Source organism: Coturnix japonica, chromosome 12, assembly GCF_054131305.1.
Source record: "Coturnix japonica strain WE chromosome 12, WE-NBRP24, whole genome shotgun sequence".
Taxonomy (NCBI): Eukaryota; Metazoa; Chordata; class Aves; order Galliformes; family Phasianidae; genus Coturnix; species Coturnix japonica.
In genome coordinates, this window is record NC_140674.1 from 16902467 (window position 1) to 16928363 (window position 25897).

Consider the following 25897-nt stretch of genomic DNA (forward strand, 5'->3'; position numbering starts at 1 on the left):
CAGTGGAAGCAAAGGGTGACTTTTCCTTGTGAAGTAACATTACCACAGGAGAAGAGAGTTATAATTTTTTAATAAATAACTGCAGAACACATGCATGTGAAGTTCCCACCTGGGTACAATCACTGTAGCAGTGCTTCAGATGCACCAACACACCCTGTCACCTCAAACAACACCTGGGCTGTGGCTCATTTCAATATTCACAGTTGTCCTCAGACACCCCCCAGTGCTGCTGCCAGCTCAGAGCTGCACAGTCACAAACCAATACTGTACACAACAGTGCAAACAAACAGCGCTGGTTATTAACAGCACTGCGCTACTATTAGCTTTTAATCTCTCTCCTTTTAGGATAGCCCTTATTTACTGGAATATAAGTAAATCCTTAACTCTGAAGTTTTGAGTATTTCATTAATCTTGTTCATACAGAGCCATAAAAATATATAAATACTCTGAAAAGGTTTTCTCTTCTAAAATAAGTTATTCTTAAAAAGTCTGGTTAGAAAAACGAAGGTGCTCAGTGATTGCAGGTGGCAGCAGCCACGCTGAGGGGCTCTGCAATGCTGGAGGTGAGCAGAGGGGAACCTGTCACAGCTCATAGGGATGGGTGCTACAGCAGAACCGAGGAGCAGGTCAGGATGTTACATGAGGAGATCCCATCAGGCAGCCTCCACCTCTCAGTGCTGGAGCCCGACACCCAAATCTTTCCCTCCAACATGCAGAAATGGGATCCAGACTGACTCAGCCACTCATTTGCTGCCCTTCACCTGAATGAGGCTTCCCGCTGTGCTCACAGAGACAAGTGTCCAGCTTACCAACTATTTATTGTTACTTAAGGCCATCTTGGCTGGAGACGCAGGAGCCAGTGGGGAAACTACAGCCAACCACATCCCAGGAGCGACTGCTCTACAGTTACCACCTTTTGTTTCCTTATCCAAGAACAGGAACATCTTCCCAACCCGATTCCACTTGCTTTCAGAACGCTCAGCACCTCTTGTCCACAATGCTGGGGTTCATCATTCCCTTCCTTAAAACCCCCAAACAAGCACAAATGAAAGGCAGCATCCTCCTCCCCTGGCTCTTCCTGGTCAACTGAGAACGGTACAGACAGCGGTGCTAAGCACCCTCCCTGCATAAACTCCTGGATGCCAGGAAGCCAGACCTGCCCCTCCTAAGCACTAACGAAAATCAAAAGGGATTTGGGTTTTTATTCTCAAGTGCCCAATGAAATTTAGTGTTAAAGACTTTAAACCCCCAATCTGCAAAACAAACATCACACGTCTAAGCGTCCCACAGCAATTCAGTTTGGTTCACTGTCAGAGTCCAAATTAAGCTTTACAATAATTCAATGTAATCAAAATAAGGTTAAAAATATAAATCATTTTATGTGACCCCCCAGGGAGGCGTCAGCTGTAAAATGTGCTGTGTCCTACAAGGGATCACCGGGAAGCGAAGGCTGATGCTTTATTTACTCTTCTGAAGGAAATGCTTTGTAAAGCGATCTAGTTCGTTCTCAAGGTGAATGGCTTTAGTTCTGCAAAACAAACAAAAGCAGAGTATTCACTTCAGTGCAGCACCAGAAGCAAAACTTGTGTTTGGTTTCTACTCCTGAAACCCAAAGCACTGAGAAAACCAGAACTTCTGCTCCGGTCGGAGCCTGGACCTGAGTCCCTCAGCCACCCACTGCTGTGAGTTTCTGTTCCACAAACACCAGCTGCTGCTGGTGGCAAAACCAAAATGGGACTGAAGCGAACGACAAGCTGACAGCTGCTCTAACACTCTCCTGCTCCTTGGGAAGGTGTCACCCCCCACTTTACCTGCGGGAGACAAACGCTCTTACAAAAGCCACCACTCCAACAGAGTGAGGTACAGATTGTCTAAGCATTTCAGGAGCTTTCCTCATTCTCGTGGAAGAAGCCTGCATTTAACTCTTAACCAAGGAGCTGTTTGCTTCTGAGTAAAGGAAAGAGGTGTCAGTGTCTGCCCTGTGTATACCTTGCTTTTAGGCTGCAGGTGACAGCACGCATCCACTCAGGGGTCAGCAGTGCCAGCAATTGGCTGTTGGCAGCCACATGCAGACTCACCTTAGATGCTTGGAGTGGCTCTGTATGTCCTCCAGCTGATCGATTTCTTTGGAAAGACGGGCAATTTCTTCCTCCAGGTTTTTCTGGGTAACATCCACCTGCTGACAGAGCCGGGCAAAGGTAGTGGCCATTTCCCTATAGGAAAAACAAGTCTGTAACCGGAGCTTACAGAATCCCACCACAAAAACAAGACAGGATCAATCTCACGGTGTCACACTGCAACCAAAGCCTCCAGCTGCCAGGGGATCACAGAACACGACTGTTAAAGAGTCCCGAGTCCACAACTCCAGACTCACCCCTGCAGAGGAGATGTCTTACCCTCCCTAAGTACCAGCTTCACACCTACAGTCCACCAACACCAACTGTTGGTACTGAAACACCTTCTCCCTGTAACAACACTACAAACATCCCTCACAACAAACACGGCCTGCAAGAACATTCTGCTGCCTTTCCACACCCACACTGACAAAGGTTCCTTATCTTGTGTGACACTTACTGCTGCACCTGGTGGCTGCAGTTTGCGCTCGTAAGGCTGACGATCATCTGCAGCTTTTCGGTCGCGTAGTTCACAAACTGCTGCTTGAAGGCTCTCTCTTTTGCTTTAGTGGTCCAAGTGAGTCTCTCATAGAGATATAACAACCCGTACATACTTAAGGAGACAGAGATGAGTTTCCAGCCAACCGTTTTCCAAATCTGAAAAGGAAAACTCCTTAGTTTAAATGAGAGTTGTCCTACAGAATGCAATTAGACTATAAGGAAATCTATTTTTTTCCACCTTTTGTTGCTGTTTTTGTCTTCAAGGCCCTTTTACTAGATTAGATTAACAAATATATTATTATAGAGCAACAGAGCTCTATCCAAATGAGCTGGTACCCCAATGGCTTGGAGAACATCCAGGCTACAGGAGGAGGAAGGAAAAAGCAAAGCTCCCACCAGTCCAACAACATGTAGGGCACAATCAAGTCACCCCATAGTTGAGAAACTGAACACAGAACACACCCAGCTACACGCAGCATCATCACAGCAATTTTCTCACTACAATCCGATAACTTGTGCCCAGTGTACCACAAGTGCTCATCCATCCCAGCCATGCTAAGAAGTTACTACATGCTTCACAGTACGGAACCCCAGAAAGGAAAAACAGCCCATCTCTGCCCTCGGTGAGTGCTGCTAATGCTACTTGCCACTCCGCCAACAACGATGATGCTCATAGAGGTCCGTGATGTCAGTGAAGCTAAACTCATTATCAAAGGAACCATGAAATCATCGGGTGATGTGTTCTCTGGAGTTGCAGCAGGAAGGCTGGCAGCAGACGGGGTGGTAGCTAAGGGACGAGGGATCTAGAAGAGTGGAATACAGCAGCCTGAGTCAAAAGCATTACGGAACTACACAGAGATTAGTTTTATTGTCAGCTATTCAGGGTTCCATTCATTTGAAGGGAACTGTTCAGCACAGACATCTGAACAACGTTCCTGGTAAGCAGTGGAGGTTCTGACAGTTCCCTGCCACACAGGGACTAAGTCAGAACGAAGGCTCTGCTCAAAGATCCAAAGGTGACAAATAAAGAACAGAACTTAGGCAACATCTGCAGAAAGCATGGGAAGGATGCTCAGTTCCCTTTTAACCCTGAATAGAATCCAATAAAACAACCCTTACCAAAAATATTTCACAGAGGGACCAGGAGCAAGCGGAGAAACAGCAGAAGCAAATAGGATTTAAAATAAAAACAACTGTAATTAAAAATAAATTAAAAAATTGAATATATTTTCATTAAGGCAAAACAAGGCACTTAAAAGCTCAGCCTCTGAAGCACTCACTTGTAAACTGGGATCTGCCAGTCCCAGAAGGACTCTCTGAGCATGTTTAGGACCCAAGAACCGGTTTACGAGTGAAGTCCATCCCAAGGAGAAGTGGAACACAATGTCCTCCTGAAAATCCGCACAGAGACTGTGACAGTTCAGGTCGTAGCTGAGGTCAAACTTCCTGCATGGGATCAGCAGGTGGAGCTGGTTCTGAGCACCAGAAGGCAACAATGGTTTCAGGTTTTCTAGAAACAGAACCCAATAGTGAGGATGAGTTAACACTGAAAGCCTGGCAGCACATTCCCAAGCAGAATCCTTGCAGTGCTGACCAGCTTTGAGAACTACAAGAACACAAACTGACTTTAAACAAACCCATAGAACAAGAAACCCTCGAGCATTTTAGCAGCCTGGATCCTAACAGAGCAGCCCCTTCACTGCGCTGATAAAACAGCCGCACAAAAGTGACTTGTAGATAAAGCATCACTGCCCAAAAAAGGACACATTAACTTAAAGACCTCCAGCAATAGTAGAAGATAAGGATGACTACAAATCTGTTTTTCCAGCCATTTGGTGGTGCCATACAGAAAAGGCAAGATTACTGAATAAGATAACAAGGCTTCATGTAATTCAATCATCTTGCTCCAAATCTTTTATTACCAGAAACAGAGCAGAGCAGAAGAAATGGATAAGAATTAACATTGCATAGGAAACACTGCTACCAAAAATAAAACCCCTGGCTACTACCAGACTCAGTCCTGAGCCAGGACGGTTCACCCTTACTGCTGTATCATGTAAAAATTACAACACATTCAGAAAGAAAATGATTCCAAAAGCAAATTATCCCAAACTGCCTTCTCTAAACACAAAAAGTCAACATCCTGCCCGTCCCGCATTACCAATGATCTCCTGCTGCGACTGATGCATCGACTCATTGACTTCACTGGAGCAACGATCAGCCAGGTTCTTCCCCAAACCATCTTCTATGTGTTTGTTGAGTTCCTGAAGGTTTATAAAGAAAATCAAAGTTCTGTAATGCTTAAACAAAGCGTCATACGAAACAATAAGTACATCATGAAAATGTAGAAGTTAAAGAAAACTTACTGTCTTATAGAGCTTCAGTACTTGAGGAGAAGGGTGAAAGTCCAAACAAAATTCATCAACTAGAACTGAAAGTCGGCAAATCTCATCAGTCATGGCAGAGGAGACCTGTAAGACAAAGCACAGTGATGCTCCTATCTTCTCCAGACAGAGTGGAAACAGGCTTCTGAACTAACCCAGTTACAACAAATAATTCAGTTACGTGACACTCAGCAAGGAATCTGCTCAAGCTGAAGATTTGCTTTGTCCATCTTCGCAGAGTTTCAGCTCAAACTTTGGTCAGCCCCAGCTTTAACGCTGAGGGTGAAGTCATCTGTAAGAAGTCCATCTATTGCACAACACCCATGTGCTGACAGATTCACTTATTCATCTGCCAAGCTGTGTCACGCACACACTCCTCCCCTCCCTGTGTTACTTACTTTATTTTCTACTTCCTCAGTAACGCGTTTGATTTTTTCCTTAGTATCTTCTGTCAAAATGTTCAGCTGATTTCGAACGAAGTCCAACCTGTCCTTCTGATCTTCTCGCTCTTCTATTGAGAGCACTCTAATGGAGCAGAAAGGAAATCACCATTACCAGCAGGTATTCTCCCATATACGAAGCAAGCTTGTACCATCAGGCATGACCCACTGAGCTTACAGCGTACTGAGCAGCTTAAAAGGCTCCAAAGTGACAGTAGTGGAACAAAGCAGAAGCACTGACTGCCTCAGAACGACTGCAAAGTAGATATAAATTTACAAGTGCACTTAAAGGCTGCATTGATTGCGCACAACTCTAATGACTGGGCTTTGATATATCTTAAGAATGAGCGTTTGGAGTTGGAACTACATAAAGAGGGAGCTGGAATGAGAGGCCTTTAATACTTGGTCTTTCCTGACTATAAAAGAAGAAAAGATAAATCCAATCACTCTGTCCTACTGCTGCTCACCAGCACCATTCAACTGCTCCTTACCAATGACATCAGCCCAATGACCCTGCAGAGCAAATGGGAGGCAGCAGAAACTAACCTTGTCACAACCAGCTCTCTTCAAAGGCATTAGGCCTATCGTTTAAGTAAAACACTTAAAATGCAGAACAGCTGTATCTTGAAGGATCAGCAGTTACATTAAAAGACAATTCAGACTAAGAGGGGTCACTGCACAGGTTTGGGTTGGTCAACAGACAGAAATAAAGAGGTATCAAAATATTTTCCAACAGTTTCACAGCAAGTTTTCATGGCATCTGACAAAGTGAGACAGGTTAATATGTGAACAGGCAGCTTGGCAATGCCGATATGTTTGGGAAGATGAATGTTTGACAGGCATAGCAGAGTCTGTTGGGACATAAAGACACTTCATTAACAGACACAGAGAGGAGGTGGATGCAAGTTCACAATGTACGAGAAAGAAAAGTGGCAGCAGCAAAAGTGGGGAGAAAACATATCCAAATGTCCAAAAACATAGAACTATGAGAGAAGAAATGTGAGTTATTATCACATGCACTAAAAGATATTTTTGTGAGCAAAGAGAGAGTACAGACACTTCAGGATACAACATGAAAAGAACCAGTGGCCCAGACCAAAGAGCTCACATGGGCTTTTCCCACCCCTTGCAGCACTCTTAAGCACTCAAATCAGAGCACTGCAGCCTCCCATAGAGTTGCTCAATGTTACTGTAAACAAACATCTACAGGTACAGCATCAGGCCCAAATGTAACTGCCGAGGTGCTGGATACAATGAGAAAAAACTTTAAAAACAACTGGAAAACCCACAGATTATCTTTGTGACCATAAATCAGTAAGAAGGAAAACAAAATAAACCAAGATCCCTTTGCAGGAGTCACAGAACAAGGGCAAGACTGAGCAGTGCCAGAGAACAGTCGGACTGACACACCAGAGAAATCCTCCATTTCTTACCAATGGAAACAAAAAATGTGCATTTTATGACCCAAGAACCCACCAGCATGGAAACGGCTCCTTAGATGAGCTGGAGAAACCAACACCAACCAGCCCTCCAACACACCTACCTTTTCTCTGCTGCAGCTACGTTTATGGCGTCCATAATGTTTTTCACAGTATCTATTATCTGTTTAGCTCTGATAGTGTGCTGTTCAAACTTGGTTTTCACGGCTGACTGCGAGATACACTCCTGCGAGGAGCCCAAGCCACAACACATTACTGCAATTCCATACCAACACTGTCTGGAATTTCACTGTCAGAAAGCACTTGCTGCTATTAGCATGAACTTAAAGGCATGGGAAACAAAAAGAGAAAATACACAGAAATCAAAAGACAACAGAACTGAAATCTCAAATGAATCTGTAGCAGCAGATCTCTACCTTCGTGTTCACTCACAGTAATGTGCAGAGGTTTGTTGTCTAAAACAAGGAATGGAAACCAAAACCAAACTTGGAGTCTATGTTCGATACATCCAGCTCTTCAGAAAACCCTCCTGACTGTCTATTGGGAGCAGAGACTGTCTAATGGGACCCCTGGCAATACTGCTTCTCTGCTGTCAATATTGACAGTCCAGGCACAAACCAGATAATCAGGAATTAGAAACAAAATTTGCCCAGTGGTCTTTAACATATTGCTGAAGTGTCACATCTATGAGTGCAGAACAAACATTTCTAATCCATCTGCAGTCTTGAATCTTGTACAGCAATTCAGGGTTTACAGACAATTAACTGAAAGATGTATAACTGTTTTAAATGTGGGTAAAAGCAAATCAGTTGTTATTGGTCATAAATTAAGACTTAAGTAACTGTGCACCATGAGGCACGTGGCCGATAAAAGGTGCTGGGGCTCAGTCTGCACTGTGACCACTGTGATCTGCTGTACTCAGGGGGAAGAAAGGAAACAGCTGGATTCCTTAGATCGGATCTGTTTGGTGGTGGTGGTGTTTTGTGGAGGTATTTTTTTTCTTTAATGATTCTGAACAAAGTTTATGTTGCTTTTTAAAAGACCCGTCTACAACCTCAGCATACACTACAAAAACAAATCGCACCTATCCAAAAATAATAGATCAAAACAAAAGGAACAAAATGAATAAAATATATTCCCTGTTCCTCGATGAAGCAGATCTAGAAATCAGCAATGAAAGGCCAGAGTTTCAGAAATATCAGCACATTGTTAGAGCTAGACTAGACACAGAGGAAAGAGTCTTCCCAGCATTAGTATGTGGTAGGTAAAAGGACGACAGTCACTCACAACACAACCAGACAATCCAAGTTAGAGCACTAGGAAAAACACAAAGGTTAATTATACGGCTGGAAAAGGTAAGAGGAGGACAGGAGCATTTTTGCTGTTAGTCTGTAAATTAACATTAGATAATGCTGTTATCTATTGAAACAAAGATAAAAGCTTTCAATGTTCCAGTAACATAACCAAACCTACTGTAAGCCTTCCAGCATAGCCAGACAGTCTTTTGGTGTTAGGGAAGGAAGCAGCTGCAGGGCACTAATTCAGGCTGTGTTATTCATTCTAAATTACAGCCAGAATTATTAGTTTCCAGCTTGAGAATCTCAAACCTGATTCACAGATGTGCCGAGTGTTTGTAACACCAACTAATTTAATAAGTCGCATGTCTGCCAATATGAAAATATCCTACGTTGAATGCCTAACTGTGACTATGAGAGATTTTATAGAAAAAGAAGTGCTTTGGGTACAGCGTGTAGCAAAAATACATGGCAGTAATTGATTTAAAAACTGAATTTCCACTTGTTCCCTACTAGTTGAAGGTTCCCTACTATAAGTCTAAGGACAAAAATGACAAACAAAAATGTGTGTTTGGCTACAAGCAGCAACTCCAGCAAGAAATTTCAAGTTTCACGGACAGATGTGCTGTCTGTATTCTGAACTAATGATTTCAACATCTTGGTCATCTTCCATAACAGTGCAGATAAAGCCTGAACAATCAAAGGCATATCCAAAACCCCAACTGAAGATAACAAATAACAGCTTTAGAGTTATCAAATTCCACAAGATAAATGGATCCTATCACACAGGAACCAACTGATTATTTAGCCAGACCTACTGCTGAAGAACATGTGAACTCAGCTGTGACTACAGCTGGACTGAGGGTGAAGGATGGTTTCAGCAAAGCACCAAGGATGCAAGAAAACTGTTAGTGTTCAAAGCATCGGAACTAAGAGGCAGGTAATGATGATAATTTCAAAACTCTGGCTTTAAAAATGCAAATATTTACATTAGTGAAACACACTGCCTTACTGTTTGAGTGCTGGATTGCAATAATGAATGACAAAGCTACGTGTGCAGAACAAAGTAAGTCTTAAAGTACAGCAGGCATTTTAGCAGCTAATGGTTATTACATGATACAATCATTTCTAAGAGCAGTCTCTTATCATCTATACTACACCAGCATTGAGATCTGAAAACACGAGCTCAGAGCCCAGCTTTGACCCTTTCTTTCACTGAACAACATTCTGTTCTAACAACCTGTTGTTCTAAGAGGCAACTGACGGACAGAGCCAGTAGATAAAGCACAGCTGTCACATGGTTGGAATACCTGACACTCCTCTACTTGTTCACCAAGGTCATGCTCAGTAAAATGAAGCTACACATAAACAAAAGTTACCTTCACATCAGTAAAAGAGGCAGTTAAAAAAGTCCGTCATAAATACCTCAAATATCTGCTCAAAATTTTGGAATTCTTGGAATCTTGTTTGAAACCCTTCAGCAAGTGCTCCGCCTGTGGAACATAACAGGCCATAAGGGAGAGAACAGCAAAACATGACGACTGTCCATATCACTTTTATCAGGTTTTATGATATTTTTTCTGCATTTGAGGGAAGAAAAGAGTTCCTACACACCACTCTCTGGCATTCCTTGGGCCTTCTGTCTCCTGGCACTCAGAACTTCTTTTGCTGAGACAAAAAAGATGCGATTCCTCGCTTCCACAGGATCAATAACTTTGAGCTCATCAACGAGAAAAGTCAGACAGCGCTCCATGTGCTGCCTGCGCACCTGAGGGAAAGGTGGGAAGCTCATGAGAAAAAGGCAGAAACAACTGAGTGCTGCCATCAAATCAAAACATCCGAGCACAAAACAAACCATGCCTGACCATCCTTAGACATCAGATGCCTTCTAATCCTACTGATGCAGCAGCTGCTTTTAAATCACTTAATCAGTCCTAGAAGCGAACATATTTCCTTCTAGAACTGTCTTTATTGTATGTTACCAATCTCAGTCAGGTAGTGAGGTAACTGATCCATTCCCCATATGCAGAGTACTGAGCATTCCAGCAAGCCAGATGCCCTCAGACAAATATGAAGAGCACACTGACAGCTACTCCAACATATTTTAATATGCATAATCTGTGCCCTTGAGCAGCAGAATCACGACAAAACTGAAGTCAAAGAACATTTGAAACATGCTTATTGTGGAAGATAAAAGTTCTAATAAAGCCTTCCACTGCATTACCTGACTGCATATGCTGCAGTAAGAATTGAAGCAGCAAGTTGTTTCCATGCTTGGATCAAACAATCTATCCTTTAACCAGTAAGACAAAGCAGCTGTTTTCATTCTAATAAGTACATCACCTTGGCAATCGACATAGATATACACCTCCATGTGCATAAAAGCAGGCACACACAAATATATCATCATCTCTTTGCATATACAAATACATCTAGCCAAGCAAGAGCCACCAAGTCACTTACATCTTCCATATATTCTGGCTCTGATGCAGAGGCATCCCATCTATTGTTCAAGATGAAGATATTTGGCTTCGAGAGTCGCTCGTTCACTTTATGGAAGAAATGTTTTTCCTAAGAATTAAAACACAAACAGAAAACTTTCCATGCATCTGAAACTGTCCTGCATTCTTCTGTAAGAGATCTGACCATGAACAGGGTTGTTTAAAGATTCATATTCAAAATAATTCATTAGCACAGAAAACCATTAACATCCAGCAAAAAATAATAAATGGCTTCTGATAGTTCCAAAGTCTTAAAACTGATGGCAATGATACATGCCAACAGGGCTGCCTAAAAAGGGGCAGAAGTACAACTAATAAAGCTTCCAAACAGATACTTTAGAAAACATTGCAACAAAAAAATCAGCTCTTCTGTACATCTGTCACGTCATTTACTGCCTTCCTTTTTTGTTACAAAACTGAATCTTACCTGAATTGTTACATTTCCTGCTTGAGTTTCTATGGCTTGAGCACAGGAAAAAAAAAAAAGCCACTGCTGAACGTTCCCATTTTAAACACTAAACAAAGAACTCACAAGAAATCACTGCACGCCATACCGTGTTCATGAGAGTTGATTCAGAATTGGCAACCAAGACAAACACATCAGCATCCAAGCAGAATTTGTCAATCCAGCTGTCCAGCTCTGTAGTCACATCTGTGCCAGGACTGTTGATAACAGAAAACAAATTTATTTATCCAGCTATGGAGTACCCAATTTCTATAAAGTGATGAAAATAGATTGGGATCAATCCTGGCAGAATTGCTCTTCCTCCCCATATCCCAAGTTTTAGATTGTAATCAGAAAGAAGTTATTCATTATGTGTTTTTCCACTAGTAACGGCCTATTTGAAGTTATAAACCTATGCACAGTTTGCATAACGTAACGATTAAAATGAAGCTGGGACTGTAAAGCTGTCAGTTTTTAAAATTAAGTGGGATATAAGCATTAGCTCATGTTTGCAAAACCTCACTTATTTCTGGTACAGACCAGGGGAAGTGTCAGCTCAACACAGAGGCCACATTAATCCACAGTGACAGTTACATTTTCATGGCACTCACTAGTGTGACATGTATGTCCTGCAGCCCTTAAAATAAGCTTTTAGATACAAAGTCCAGGCCGCTCACTCTTCCCTCACGTGATCAGTCTGGAGCATTTAAGGACAAGGAATGAGCAAAGGGTTTCCAGCTGCATTGACCTTGGTCACACTTCCATGCTGTTTGTTTTAAAGGTGTCAAAATGATCAGACAAAATCAAGTCCCTCCTGCAGGACTCACAGGACACCTTTTTGTTCCAACCCCTGCAATGCCAGAATCGGCAGAGCAATGGCAGGCAGCACTATGCACCAAAGAACAAGCTCTGTGCTCTTAGGAGAGAAGGGGGGAAAAAAAAGCACCACTCCATAACTTTGATTGCTTGTGCTTTGATTATCAGGTTGCAGTCAGCAAGTCTCTTTTTTAAACACTGCGGTGGCATATTTACTTGAGGAAGTGTTTATTGCAACAGAAACATACCTGTCCACTAAGACCAAATCGTCCCTCAGCAGTGCACACTTGGACTTGGGCCAGAAGACGTGGACCAGACAACCAGCCTTCAGGTCTTTATCCATGTGAAGAGCATGAGCAAGCTGATTGACGGTCTATCAGAGACATGAAAAGAGGAGACAAACTGCAGCGTGTGCCACAAATGAGTCCACAAAGCAGCCTAATTCAGCTCTTGTGCAGATTGTCAAGAGAGTAACGTTCACTTCTGATGAATATCTGTGCCTTTCTTTTAAAAAGATTTTTTCCCCCATCTTCTTAATACTTGCTACTACTTAAAGAACAAGTTGTGCTTCAAAAACCACACAGGAGCCACAACGTGGTATTCCTCACAGGGCTACATGTGATACTGAGAGCTGTCATGAGTTTGCCTCAAGCTTTAAGGCATCACTCTGAGCAGTTCAAGAAGGTAATTGCCCTAAGGCCAACGAGAGAAATGCTGTTAATCTTTAGCAAGTAACAGAGCTTACTGACAGTCCTACATAACAGATCACTCAACATACTCTATGCTATGCTATGTATGCAATGACACACACCTCAATCATTTTCAGTTTCACCTTCTAGCTTATAAATGATAAATGAGTTATCCTTATACTTTCATTAGACTTCAAACTGTTGTTAAAAGACAGAACCTTTGAGAAAAAGTTGCTGTGAAAAAAGGCTTTGTCCATTCAGGAGCTCTACCTTGACACTCTTCTTCTCATCCGACCCCTCCGTCATGAGGTAGGCCTTATCTCCATCAGTCCCTTCCACGCTGAGAAAGCAGTTAGTTGTATGGCCAATCCCACTAGGAAGTACCTTATCCCACAGCATCGCATTAATGACTGAACTTTTTCCACTGCTTGTTCTAAAGAAAAAGAAAATGAGAGCACTCTGAGCACAGTGTAGCAGCATCAAGCACACCTTCCTTCTGAACTGAATGCACTCCCCTTTAATCATATTAGGCGCACACTATTTTGGGGTGTGAGAGAGCATCAACCTAAAACAAGGCCTCAAATTAATGCAAAGCAATTGCTAAATGCCACCACTCTGTCCCACAGAAAGGGCAGCCTGCTCTCTGCCTTGTGCCAGTGCTGGAATTCCCGGAGAAAAGAACTGATGGAAAAGCTGTGTAATATTTTGGATAGAATTAAGTTTTGATCAGGTAACAACTCAACATTCCTCCCCGCAGCAAAGCTAAGGGACTAATTCCAGGGATGCTGGGGAAGGACACGAGGAAAAGGCTGCATGACAAAGGCAGAAGAGGACAAAATAGTTTCTATGATTGCATTAACAGCGGCTCCTTAAAATGCTTGTGAAATTACCACCTCTGTAACTTAATGCACTGCCTTCAGAAAACATTGGTCTGTAGTCAGGAAGGAAGCAGTGCCCCTGACACAGCCCTCTACAGCACCAGATGTGCTAAAAAGGAGCACTGTACCAATGCTCTGAGATACGCCTGAGTATCGCTGGCTGGGGATTCTCATTACAGCCAACTCCAAATAATTTAATCGACAATAAACTCAATCAATATCTCCAAAGGAAGATGTGAAGCAACATGCAGAAAGACAATCAAATTTATTTCTTGCATGCAATCCTTTTAAAGCAAACGTTGTCTTCAATCATGGCACTTAGACTTGTCCTTATTTTGGACAGAAAAAGCAGCTCAATTAAGCCAGTCTTCTCTCAACTCAATGCAACTGTTCACCACCTCAGCACCTCTACAAGGATGTGAAGTTCTCTGCAATGCCCCATTCTGCAGTAACCCTCACCCGTACAGATTTAACTCTTACACCATAGTGTGAAGCAAGCACGGGCTGTCATTTGTTAACGGAGCTACTTCCTCTAGTAGAAAGTTCAGTATTCATCGTACAGTACTTTACAGATTTATTCAAAATGTCAGAGGGAGAATTCAGGTTAAGGTTTAATTAATCCTCTCCTGCAAAAGCAACATTCACCATGTAGGTGTAGCACAGCTTGTAAATGCATTCGGCTTTTATCATATGAAATGCCAAGGTCCAGATACAAGCAGTTTACTTATCCCAGCACCTTTCATCGTTTCTCTTTAAATAATGGAGCTACTGCTAACAGAGTGAGAATGCAACCACACACAAACACCCAATGCTGTACGTACTTGTTTCAATACCAGTGCATCTTTTTTCCAATTAAAAGACTGATATTCCAGAAAATACATGTCACCATTTAAATAATCCATAACTTTGAAAATGCCATCTAAATATGCAAAATATTTGATACTCAATCTGTAAAAATATCAAACACAGTGAATTGGGATTTTTCCTTGTTAGTGATTCCAAGGCAGCAGAGATTCATATTACATTCAGATTTATCAGCAAGCCATGTAACTTGTTACTGTTTTCCCTAATAAGCACCACACAGACCTATCAAACTAATGGCACAACCAGCACAACGACAGCCTCTAACATTGCCTATTTTTCTTCAGTTGCATATATGTGGAAAGGAACAGCTCTGATTTTGTTTTTCAGTACTTATAGGACACACCAAGAGCAGTTCTTAAAACAGTTCAGTACAACAAACACACCGAACAAACAAAACCATCACGTTAAACAAACAGAACAGCCAGGAGAAAGCAACTAACTGATCTTCCCAAGTCAAACAATGGACCTACACAAAAGAATTATTTGATGTAACCTATCAATAAAAATATGTAACAAGACATACATAATTAACTACACAAATGAAACATGATGGTGTCACAGAAATATTCTGCAGCCATTAGGGTAGGAGTGAACACGTTCAAAGAATAATCACATAACAAAGAACTGATTCTGGTACATATAATTGACAAACATGGATGTTAAGTTCTCAAAGAGATCAAATTCATTCATTACCTGCCAAAAAATGCCACTTTCATGTGTCTCCGTGAAAGCACCTCACCGATGACTGCTAACTTCTTTTTATATGCCTGTATTTCTGCTAATTCATCTTCTGTCGCTACATGTTCAAGCTCCGGGTTCCTGTATGTTGCTACATGTAGAAAAAAATATAGTTATCACATCCAGAATGCACACTGTGGGATACAATATCTACATTATCAATACTTTGTGTGCCAAAGATATGTCTACATTTTAATTATGCAGCAGTAAGAAAGCAAAAATAACTCCCTGATGTCAGCCCATCGTTTGGCAGCTCTACACAGCACTTGGGAAATCACATCACATCACTACAGATGAATCAACAGGCTCACTGCTACAGTTAAAACCTATCTACATCTAAAGAGAATGCACAGATCTCAGAACATGAACCACCCTCCTCAGCACAGCAGGCTGTGCCCAAAGGCTCAATGCCTGGCCCCATTCTTTTTGATACTGCCTCCTTCAGAAACCCAAACGAGGACTGCCATGGATGTGAGAGCTGGGCTGCGCTGCCCTCTGAGCACAGAGCTCAGCAGAGTGATGAGCAACCAACCCGTGTGGCAACGTGCACCTCCATGCTGCTGAAAGCTGTGGTGTCGTAACCATGGGTTCTTTGCATTGCATCTTTATGATCTACTTTCCTATTAGGCAAACAAACCTACTTAACAGGTAGCAGAGCCTGTCTGTGCTTTTTCTCTATGTGTAAGGAACTGAAACTGGGCTGTAAGTGGCTCCAAATCACATGAGGTAGCTCAGCTTCCACCATCACAGAAAGCAGCCAATGCCACACGATGCAGTCAGCTGTTATTAGGCACAATGACCCTAGGTATGGCTGCACAGGATTTCACTTTCCTCAAGCAAAAACACAGTGATGTCTGAAGGCACATTCACACAAGCAGCACAACGATGCTGTATACGATGTATACCATAACACTGCACAATACCACTAACATATTCAGTTCAAAGCAATGGACCAGGCCTCATGTGAAGCCCAAAACTGACCTTCCACGAAAGCAGCCCCCTCAGTGACGTAGTCCAGCAGCTGCTCGAAGATGGCCGTGATGGTCTTTTTCGCCAGCACGAAGTGCTTCAGCGGGGACACGGTGGCTTCAGCCATTATGGAACTATGGGGAAAGTCGCATAAAGTGACCAAAACACGCAGGGAACCCACGTCCGCGGACGAACAGAACGAGGCCAGGCCGCAGCTCCCCGCGGAGCCCTGAAGGACAACGGGACGGACAGAGGGACGGACAGCGCTACAGGCCGCGGACCCCCCTTCCCCCCCGGCCCCGCCGTTACCAGGCAACCGCCGGCGGAGCCTCCGCGCCGCCACCTTGCCGTGCCCCGGCTCCAGGCCGCGGGCTGACATCACATCCGCTTCCTCCTCCTCCCACTGTGACCCCCGGCTCCTCCCGCGGTACCAGAGCGGCGGGCGCCATGTTTAGTGAGGGTCCGCAGGGAGGGGGGGAGCGGCTGCCGCCATCTGCAAGTGGGTCAGAGGGGAAGGAAGGCTGTGAAATGGAGACTGAGGGGAAGTAGGCTCTCTGTGCCCTTCACAACTGTCAGGGTTATGATTTCCTTCCCCAGTCAGCAGGTTATGTGCAGCCACGTCCCAGCGGGGACATTTGTAGGTGAAAGCTGCCTCCAGCTCAGCCCCTCTGTAACCCTGACCTCAGAGCTGGGAGCCCCAAGGAAAGCAGAGGAAGCAGGGCTGGGTGCCCAGCACCGCCTGTAAGCACACACAGCAGCACCCAGCGTCTGAACGTCTGCATGGAACAGCAGGAGAAAAGCACTAAAAAGAACAGTGAAAATCAACCACACTCGGTAAGCATTGGGGAGATAGTAGAGAAGTGGTAGGTCTCTGTGCTGCAGGTTCCTGCAATAAGGAATGGGATTTTAATCTTGTTTTCAAGTCCACAGCTCTTCCATATAAAGGAATTCTCTCATCCAGTAGCCAACCCAGAAGCTGTGGTACTCAATGCGGATCTATAAGCTTTAGGCTTAAATGCCCGAACACAAAGAACCAAAATCCACTTCCCAAAGTGACCCTGCGATTGCGGAGAGCTGCTCGTCACTGCAGCACAGAAACCCTGCAGGTATCAGTGTAATAAAGAGCCAAAATGGAAAGGCTTACCAGCAATCTCCTGCTCACTGCAGCTGATGGCTTGAACCCAGGGCTGATGAAGCACTGCTAAGGTCGGCTTCAGTGTCCTGCAGCACTGGCATGGCCTTTCACCCAGCCCTGCATTCACAGCGACTGCACAGTGCCCTCCCTGGGAACAAGAGGCTGTCCCCACCTTTACGGTCACTCCTTCCAGCACTCCAACTTCTAAACAGCCTCCACTCATGACCTATTTTCCACTACATACCTTGCTTGTTTAGGCACGCTGGTCATGCAGAAATAACCAACTTATTTCTGCTCCCTCTGAGGTGAGATGAGACCAACTGGTCATGAACATTTCCATGTGTAAAATCCTACCTAAGTAAAACCTGAATGTATTTCTTTACTAGGCACAGTGGTGTGTGTTTTAGTTTGGAGTCTGCTTTCATGCCGCTCCTATGGCATATTCTTTTAATCCCCATTTTAGAGATTAGAAATTGATGTAAGTCAATAGGAAGTCAACCTGGAGTCCTGAGTCACCATGAGGAGGGTGGAAGAGAAGCTCCAGCATCTCCTCCTCACTGTTAAGCCCATATGAGCAAGATCAGACTTCCATATACAAAACAATTCTTATTAGTACTCCATAGACTACATTATTGCTCCCATATTAAGCCAGGCAATATGAAATTAGTGATACGACTGCAGACATTGCCATTCCCTATAGAACAAACTAAGAAATATACAGTTAGGATACGAAAGCCCATAAACCCACTATATTCAGCCAACATTTATAGCTATAAAACTTCAGACTAAGTCCCTTGGGAGCTGATAACACCAAGTCTCACCAATCAAGAAATGTTTTATACATTAATTATAGCCTTACAAACTTACAATCAGTACAGAAACTTAAACTCCACCATTTTATGGGTTATTTCATCCTGATAGCTAAGACAGTCTAAATGACCTCCCTTAATTATCCGTTCAGCTATCAGTCACTGAGAAATACATCTATGGCCTGAAGCTTAAAAATTCACTTGGTAGGACTGTAATGCCCAAAGAACACCATCTATCTAATCACAACAGTTGGACTAAATCACTTCTAATTGTTTGGTTTTTTTTGGACTATACCAGTGTTTTGAACCAGGACACAGAAGTTTAACACGTACAGATTTAAAATGACTTTCCTCAAATGATTAGTCCCGGAAAGCTCATTATAAATCTATGGAATTCTGAACTAGGTTCCTTACAGAGGCTTTCTCCAAATGAGGTTGGAGGCATATTTCAGGGCTAAGCTAAGGCTTAGATATGAAAATTACATTGTATATTCTCAGCTGGGTCACTTCACACATCCCCTTAGAACTGCTCCTCAAAACACCACCCAGTCTGCACACAAGCTGTATGTCTCCTTTGTGCTTCAAAACAAAGACAGCAAGTGAAGGTAAATTAAGGAAATAAAAGGGATGTCGGCGGTCCCTGCTAAACGTGTGGATGAAAGCGGTGAGCAGCGCCCTGCTGCTGCGGAGGGTGACACCAGCAGGAGATGCAGCTGAGGTCAGCATAGCATCACTTCAGCATGGAGGGAGAAGCTGGCTTTCTCTTTGTCATTTCAAACTCCCAAGAGCTGCTGTTGGACCTTTCATGTGAAAGTGCAGGATAACCATTGGAATTATCATGACATGCAACTACTCCCACTGTGTCCCCCCCCCAGAATGTGATCCATCACACTGTATGTGTGATTAGACCTACTGAAACTCCGAGGAAAGGAAATTCATAACACCAAGTCATTATACATGCTTTGTTGATGTAAAAAACATTAGAACTGTACAAGTGCTGTTAAAACTGTATTTAATATTGTACTTTTAATTCCAATTCTAACAAGCTTATTGCAAGGGAAAGAAAGTAATCAAGCTGTCTCATGTATCTGAAGATGACTTAGAAGATCTTTTTCGTTTCCAAATCTCATTAAACAATCGGTACATTTATGTGGCAAGTCTGTTGAATGCCTGAAATCCAAATGGGTTTTAAGGTCTTCAATCTGTCCTGTTGAATATTCACAGTATTGACACAAATAAATCCCTTCAGATAAATGAGAGCTTAAATGCTTGCAATACTCCAACATACCTGAAAAGCCCTTTCCACAGTCATCACAAACATGGGGGAATATTTTGGTGTGTTCAATAGCTACGTGCCTGTTGACGTTTGTGTGCAGCCTGCTCCTAAAGCCACACACTTGGCATACGAAGAAGTTCTTGCATTTGTCAAAACTGATCTTGTTGATGAGGCTGTACTGCCCGCGCTCCTTGCTGTGATAGCTGTCGCTCAGCTCTATCAGTCGACACGCGTGTTCGTTCACCACGTGGCTGTGCAGATCTTCTGGATCATTAGTTTCATGCTCACAGAACTGACACAAATACTGCTCGTCACAGCTGTGTTCCTGGAAGTGCAGGTACAACTCGCTGCTGGAGGAGAACTGCATATCACACTGCTCGCACCAATACAGGTGGTCATTGAAGTGAGTGTCCGCTATGTGCTGACTCAGGTTCTCAAATATCACCGTTTTGTAATCGCAGTATTTACAGATGTACGGGTCCTCCTCGTGCAGTTTCACGTGTTCAATGAGCTGCACTTTGCTGGAGAAACTTTCTTTGCAAACTTTACAGACGTGAGTGTCCGCACACGTCTTATGCTTCAGGATCATGTGCTGTTTTAAATCAGAGAAGTACTTGCTGTTAAACTCACAGAGCTCGCATTTGTACAGGCCGCTGCTGTTGGCTCTCAGCAGAGGCCATTTCTGCTGAGCTGTGATATTCAAAGCCTGGTTCTTCTCAAAGATTTTACAGCTTTCAAGAGGGATCTCCTCCAGGTCCTCAGCTTCCAGCTTCTCAGGTGACACAGTCTGTGTTTCTATATCATGGACTTCTACAGCATTAACTTCTGTTGTAGAAATTTCTACAGTTTGAATATCCAGAGGTTTTTCTTCTTCTGTCGGGCTGTCACCGAACAGAGGCGAGTCACACGTGTCTTTGCACACTCCATTATTAGCTGCTTTATCTGTAGGAGCACGTAGATAATAAAGGTCAGTTAAAAAAAGCCCCACAAACAACCCCGCAAAGCAGCTGGGTCCATATTTAGTTGGTTGTAGAAGCTCCTAAGTGCAGAAAGCAGATGCTGTCACCCAGGTACTGGGACTAACACATAAATGATGTAAGCTAAAAAGCCTTGATTTCTTCTGTCAAACCAAGAAAGTAAAATATCTGTTACATTAAACACCAGTATTTGTGGCTTCCAGCAAACTCACACTTACCTTTATCCTTCTTTTTAGGGTCTGTATAGTGCAACCCTGTGTTTGGATGTGACCCACCCCACTGAGAAGTCCCGGCATGCACTGGACTCCCATCATCATCCGTGTCTACACTCTGCACCGGACTGTAGTATCTACCTGCAAAGACAGAAGGATTATTTTTACTTCGTTTGAGGACTTTTTTACTTATTATAATTGAAACATGATTTTCAGTCTGAGGCAAACCAGATCAGAATGATGCTCAGAAGACAACCACTACGTATTCTGTACTATATTTACTTTAACAAATGGGAGCACAATACGAGCATTACACAGCAAGACCCCAGAACTGACTCTTACCTCTGTTTTCAGAATACTTTATGTCTGGTTGTTTCATAGAACAGACGCTGTAGCAGTGGTCAGAAAAAATCCCACTGTTGTCTATGTATTTAGGTGCACCTGAAGAATCTATGTCAGAAAAAAAAAAGAAGAGAGATTGACGCTAACAAACTGCTGTAGCTACATATGATTTAGTATTCACCAAAATTATCACTGGCTACGTCTTCACTTCTTGCTTTGTGAGAGTTCTACCCTGATCTGGTAACATTCCTGTTCTGATCTACAGCTTTCAGCTGCTGCCCTTGTGTTCAGAGCATCACATACTGTTGCTGTCAAACCGCTGCCACAGAAGACAGTGAAAGGAGCACAGCTAATGCAGTGCTGAATGCGTATGGACTGGAATGCCTACAGACCCTTTAATCCCAACATCCAGGGAACTCCTCCCCTTGTGTGTTAGTCGAATCATCTGCACTTCATGGTTTGCCCCAACGTTCCAACATGCAGGAAGTCCAGAACAAACCTGCTCAGATGCATGGACTGAAAGTGGCCTAAGAACAGAAGATGCAGGTGGGTGACCTGCACATTCAGTAGAAGCCATCTGAACCCACCCCTTGTATGTTACTTATTTTCCAGGTGCAAACATTGCAGAGCCATTATTCTGAGACAAATTAAATGAACATAACTGGAGCTCTGTGCTGACCTGAATATCGAGAAGGGTGTAGTGTCTTCCGTTTCCTCTTCTTCGGATGCTCATTCATTTTGAACAGTCTGTGCTAATCATAAAGTGAAAACATTCAATAGGATGAGATACGCTGGGACAGAGGCCTTCAAACAACACTATCGTGCCAGAAATGGAAACAGGAGCGATGGCATCTTACCAGAATCCCACACTGTTCAGCATCAGCACACACAGCAGCTCGGAGGCTGACAGCCGCACAGCTAAACGCAGCAAAGGCAGCAGCACGAGGCCTTCATCTGTGGAGGGACACGTTTAATAGACTTTAATCCTACGATAAAGACAAAACGATCCACCAAACGACCATGTCAGAAACAAACGCATTGTTATTACTGAAGCTACAACACACAACGGGGAGCTGACAGCAGCGCTCGGTTCCGAGTCTCAGCCCGGGCTGCCCTTTGTCTGCTGCTCCCGAAGGGAAACGGAGATGACACCAAATTCACCCGGCCGATGTGTCGGCCCGAATAACGAGCACCGCAAACCGACCCCGGGGCGTTCTACATTATTAGCACACTCACAGGCCCAGATTCGGATTCGAGAGGAGAATCCGCATCTCCACTATCACGTTACCGACGCTGTGGTGAGATGATGAAACAATCGGCACGGAGCACCGCTTTATCGTAACGGGCCGATCTCCGGGCCCTCCCCGAGCCGCGGCCTGGCGGGGCCGGACGGCGGGGACACAGCGGGGACACAGCGGGGACACAGCGGGACACAGCGGGGCAGGAGAGCGGGCCCGGCCAGCAGCCGACACCGGGAGCGTGTGCGGAGCGAGCGTGAGTCACGGCTACGGCCGGAGGGACGCGGCCCGGTGAGGGGGGAGGCGCTGAGCCGCGGCTTCGCGCTTCAAATGGCGCCGGGGAGAGGGATTAAGATGGGGGCGGGCGGGAGAGGAGAGAGGAGAGGCCCCGCGGGACGAACCGGCTGCAGGGAGCAGGGCGACGGCGGGAGTCACGCGGATCCACGGTCTTTCTCTCCCCACCCCGAGCCTCGCCGCCGGGACTCACCCACCTCCTGCTCATTGCCCAGCACGCACCGCAGCCGCCTCCGGACGCGGCGGTCCCCGCGGGGGAAGGGGCGGGGAGAGCGGCCGCCAGCACGGCGCCCTCTGGCGGCACATAGAGGATGGCGCATCCCGGCCCCGCTGCGGGATGTGGGGGCTGCAGGGAGGACCCGCATCCGCCCCGTTATTACACAAGGAGCTGGTTGGGGCGCGGCGCTCAGGGGCGTTTCTTCCGCACTGTGAGGCTGCCGTTATTGTGCCAGGCTTAATGTATAAAATCATACCTTCAGCCGGTGTCTGGTGAGAAAACAGCGCTTTAGGGGCAGCTGGCTCGGTTACAGCCACGCAGGCAGAGCTGTCACCCTATGGTCGTGCACTTTGAGGCAAGCAGCACAACTACAAGCCCATGTGGAAGCAGCCTCCTGGTTTAAACGAGCAGTGCAGGTGATGTTCTATTCAATCTGCTGAAACAAGGATGGGATAAAGCATTCAGTTAACCACACGGCACATGTAAGTTCTACAGAGGCTTCTCTGGGATGGGAGGCAGTTCAGCTTTGACCTCACAAGGTGCAGAGCTGGAATATCTCGTTGTGCAGCCCAGGGGTGACAAATCCAGGTATCAGAACTCCTTGCAGAAGGACTCGTGCTTTCCTTTCTGGAAGGCCCCAACCTGACCCGCGTTTGACAGAGGAAGCAATGGAGCTGCGGGGCATCCCGTTTCAGGGCATCCCATAAGGTTGCACCCAGAGGGCAACAAAAAAACACTGATCAGAGAAAGACTGTGCGTCATTGTACTCTGCCACCTCAGTCAGTTATTGGAGATGTGAGGAGTACAAGAACAGATACAAGTCCAGGTGAAGATCCTCCTCATTCAACATCAGGTTTTGCTGAGAATAGGGTGAAATCTGGGAGTCTCTTTGGAGAGGCTTTGCAGCCATTCTGCTTAAACACCTCCATGCTGCACGCTCTCCTCTCACAGCTTTGAGAACATCTGGACTCAGTTGCTCATTCTGAGTGTCAGTGTGCACAAGAGTGAACTCCACGTGCAATTATGACCTCTCACATAACTATACCCATAAATAAGGCCCATTCCAGTATTTGTCCCCACCTAAATGAACACATATAAGCATTTTCTACCTCCTTTCTTCAAGCCTTTCCAATAAGACCCCCAAATAACCAAATCACCCCTCCGCAACTCGAGCTGCTGTAAATTCTCATTTCAGAACAAGCGTACCAACCATTTTACTTTAATTTAGTTTTTAGTATATACAGGAACACTCAAAAGTGTGATAAAAACCCCAAGTGGTATTTTTTCTTTAATTAACAGCATATGATACAGACGACGGAGATAAATAAAAAGACTTTTTACAGTTCCCCATGAACATGAACTACAATTAAGTGTCACAGGCCAAAGAAGTTTGCTTGTTACTTCAGTAGCACAGCAGAAGGGATTCTTTTCCTTTTAATGTACTGCACGACTTTCTCAGTACAACAACACATGCATCTTACTGCGGATCTTCAACTTGTTTTGGCCCATTATTACTAAAAAATTATTGTTCTCTAGCTATTATACCACAGGACCTGTATTACAGAATGACATACACATCCCGACATCCCCCCACCCCCCATAGTGGTTATTTCAAAGATAACTGTCTTGTTTTAAAAAGGTATTCAGCACTGGTGGGTGTTTTACTCTTTTTTGATGCAGACAGACTGCCACTAGCTTCCATAAAGCAGCATAAGCATCAAGAGAATACATGCTCCTGGGCTCTGTCTATGCAAAATGCCAGCAGAATCCTGGTCAACGGAAGTGACCCCTGATCTCTGCTCAGCACCGGGGTGACCAAACCAGCAGCACTGGGCTCCCCAGTACAAGAGACATGGACATACTGGAGCTGGTCCAGTAAAGAGCCATAAAGACACAGGATACCTAGAGTGAGACTGAGAACTGGGATTGTTTTAGACCAGTGAAGAGAAAGCTCACCGTCACCTTGTCAGTATATACACAGACCTGACAGAGGGGGGTAAAGAAGGAAGGCAAGGCTCTTTTTGGTGCTCTACACAAGGACATTAGGCAATGAAATAGAGGGAATTTCATTCAGACATCAAGAAAAAGCTTTTAGTGTGAATCCTCCTCCGGGGCAGCCTGCTATAGCTGACCCTGCACCAAACAGCACAGTCAGACTGGATGATCTCCAAAGCTCCCTGACAACCTCAGTTCTGTGACAACTCTTGCTATCACGGTGCTGGTAGCAGAGATAGCAATACCTTCAAAACTTCAAGCACAGGAACCTGGGACATTAAGGCTGCAGCCATATGTTGTTCTATTTCAGCATCCTTTTCTCCAGCAGACAAAGGGATTTTGGTAGTGTATGTGGCTATTCAGTTAAAACTTGCAGAGGTGGAATGGGGAAAGGAGAGAAAAGATGATACTCCCAGATGATGAAATTATACATTTACATTCACACACACGAAAGGTGATAAATGTAGACCACAGTGGCTATAAAACAAGAAGAATTAATCTCCTTCCTCCCTCCCTCTCACTCTTGCCCCAAATGAAATAGACAACTTAGGCCAGCCTGGTACAGCTGATAATTTAGACTTTAGAACACTATTACTAAATGCTGGATATGGAGCAAATGCATACAGACCAATGAAACAAAGCAGAATTAGACCACAGCTGTAAACATACATAACTTGGACTTCATGGATGGAACTACAGCAGATGTAAGAGCCTTGGGAGATGGAGCTTCAGCAACACAGTTGTCAAGTTTAACTGGAAGTAATTCTAATACTGGAACAGGCTCCTCATTAAACTGACAGTGTTACACTGAACTAAACTATTTGATAGCTACTGGGGCATTGGCACCAGAACTTCAGGAGTCAAGGTATGTATTTTTTGGCCTTCCTCATGCTGAAAAAAATTTGTGTCGCATACAGAAATGACAGCAAGGACACTTAAGACATTAATGCAAATCAATGGGAAAGCTAACAGAGCACTGCTTAGTCTCTTGCAAATAGTTTAAGTTGTTGTTAGACTGTGGGTATGCCCATCTGAGGGGAGAGGAGTGTTGGAGAAGGAAGGGATGTGGACAGAGGGGCCCCACCTCTGTGCTGCGGTCAGGAAAGCTAACACAGCACATCTTGTACTTTTGAATTCTATCTCGTAAAGCTCAGAAGTTAAGAATGCCGTGCTCTAAATACTGCATTAAGAACAATTGTATTTCTAATGAAATCCGTGTTATATCTGCACATAGTGAAACCAGAATTTCCCAAAGATTAGGGCACCTAAACCTGGTACTATCTGCAAACAGAAAACTCCTATATGCAGTTTGCAGTTGGCTTCCTTCAA

General features: G+C 44.3%; 2 protein-coding genes across 18 annotated transcripts; both read right to left on the reverse strand.

Moving 5' to 3' along the window:
* Positions 1-53: 53 nt before the first annotated feature.
* On the reverse strand, positions 54-17404 carry MFN1 (mitofusin 1). 2 transcript variants are annotated; one of them, XM_015871520.3, is made up of 18 exons: positions 17218-17404; positions 16086-16207; positions 15060-15195; positions 12895-13057; positions 12184-12308; positions 11229-11337; positions 10637-10744; positions 9788-9941; positions 9599-9666; positions 6983-7104; positions 5398-5524; positions 4982-5086; positions 4777-4879; positions 3896-4125; positions 3263-3418; positions 2575-2771; positions 2079-2213; positions 54-1528 (listed from the first exon to the last, which is right to left on the reverse strand). In XM_015871520.3, exons 2-18 carry the CDS (start codon positions 16198-16200, stop codon positions 1459-1461), a joined length of 2223 nt encoding a protein of 740 aa, XP_015727006.1. In that variant the 5' UTR covers positions 16201-16207; positions 17218-17404; the 3' UTR covers positions 54-1458. The 2 variants fall into 2 exon arrangements, with proteins under 2 accessions (XP_015727006.1, XP_015727005.1); XM_015871519.3 differs by lacking the exon at positions 17218-17404 and adding an exon at positions 16383-16453.
* Positions 17405-19012: 1608 nt separating this feature from the next.
* ZNF639 (zinc finger protein 639) lies at positions 19013-22597 on the reverse strand. 16 transcript variants are annotated; one of them, XM_085513259.1, is made up of 6 exons: positions 22554-22597; positions 21682-21778; positions 21504-21571; positions 20825-20932; positions 20489-20623; positions 19013-20235 (listed from the first exon to the last, which is right to left on the reverse strand). In XM_085513259.1, exons 3-6 carry the CDS (start codon positions 21559-21561, stop codon positions 19088-19090), a joined length of 1449 nt encoding a protein of 482 aa, XP_085369385.1. In that variant the 5' UTR covers positions 21562-21571; positions 21682-21778; positions 22554-22597; the 3' UTR covers positions 19013-19087. The 16 variants fall into 16 exon arrangements, with proteins under 16 accessions (XP_085369385.1, XP_032302554.1, XP_015727008.1 ...); XM_032446663.2 differs by having other exon boundaries at positions 21504-21576; XM_015871522.3 differs by having other exon boundaries at positions 21682-21810.
* Between the last annotated feature and the right edge of the window lie 3300 nt (positions 22598-25897).

What these genes read in the sequence shown, in the direction of transcription:
- MFN1 (XM_015871520.3), bottom strand. Translation starts at nt 16,200, where the DNA reads ATGGCTGAAGCCACCGTGTCCCCGCTGAAGCACTTCGTGCTGGCGAAA. An exon ending in GATTTGGTCTTAGTGGACAG is followed by an intron (nt 11,338 to 12,183) that starts GTATGTTTCTGT and finishes TGTTATCAACAG; the next exon opens with TCCTGGCACAGATGTGACTA. An exon ending in CTGAGGAAGTAGAAAATAAA is followed by an intron (nt 5,087 to 5,397) that starts GTAAGTAACACA and finishes TTTGTCTTACAG; the next exon opens with GTCTCCTCTGCCATGACTGA.
- ZNF639 (XM_085513259.1), bottom strand. Translation starts at nt 21,561, where the DNA reads ATGAATGAGCATCCGAAGAAGAGGAAACGGAAGACACTACACCCTTCT. An exon ending in ACACCCTTCTCGATATTCAG is followed by an intron (nt 20,933 to 21,503) that starts GTCAGCACAGAG and finishes TTTCTGACATAG; the next exon opens with ATTCTTCAGGTGCACCTAAA. An exon ending in AAAGTATTCTGAAAACAGAG is followed by an intron (nt 20,624 to 20,824) that starts GTAAGAGTCAGT and finishes CTGTCTTTGCAG; the next exon opens with GTAGATACTACAGTCCGGTG.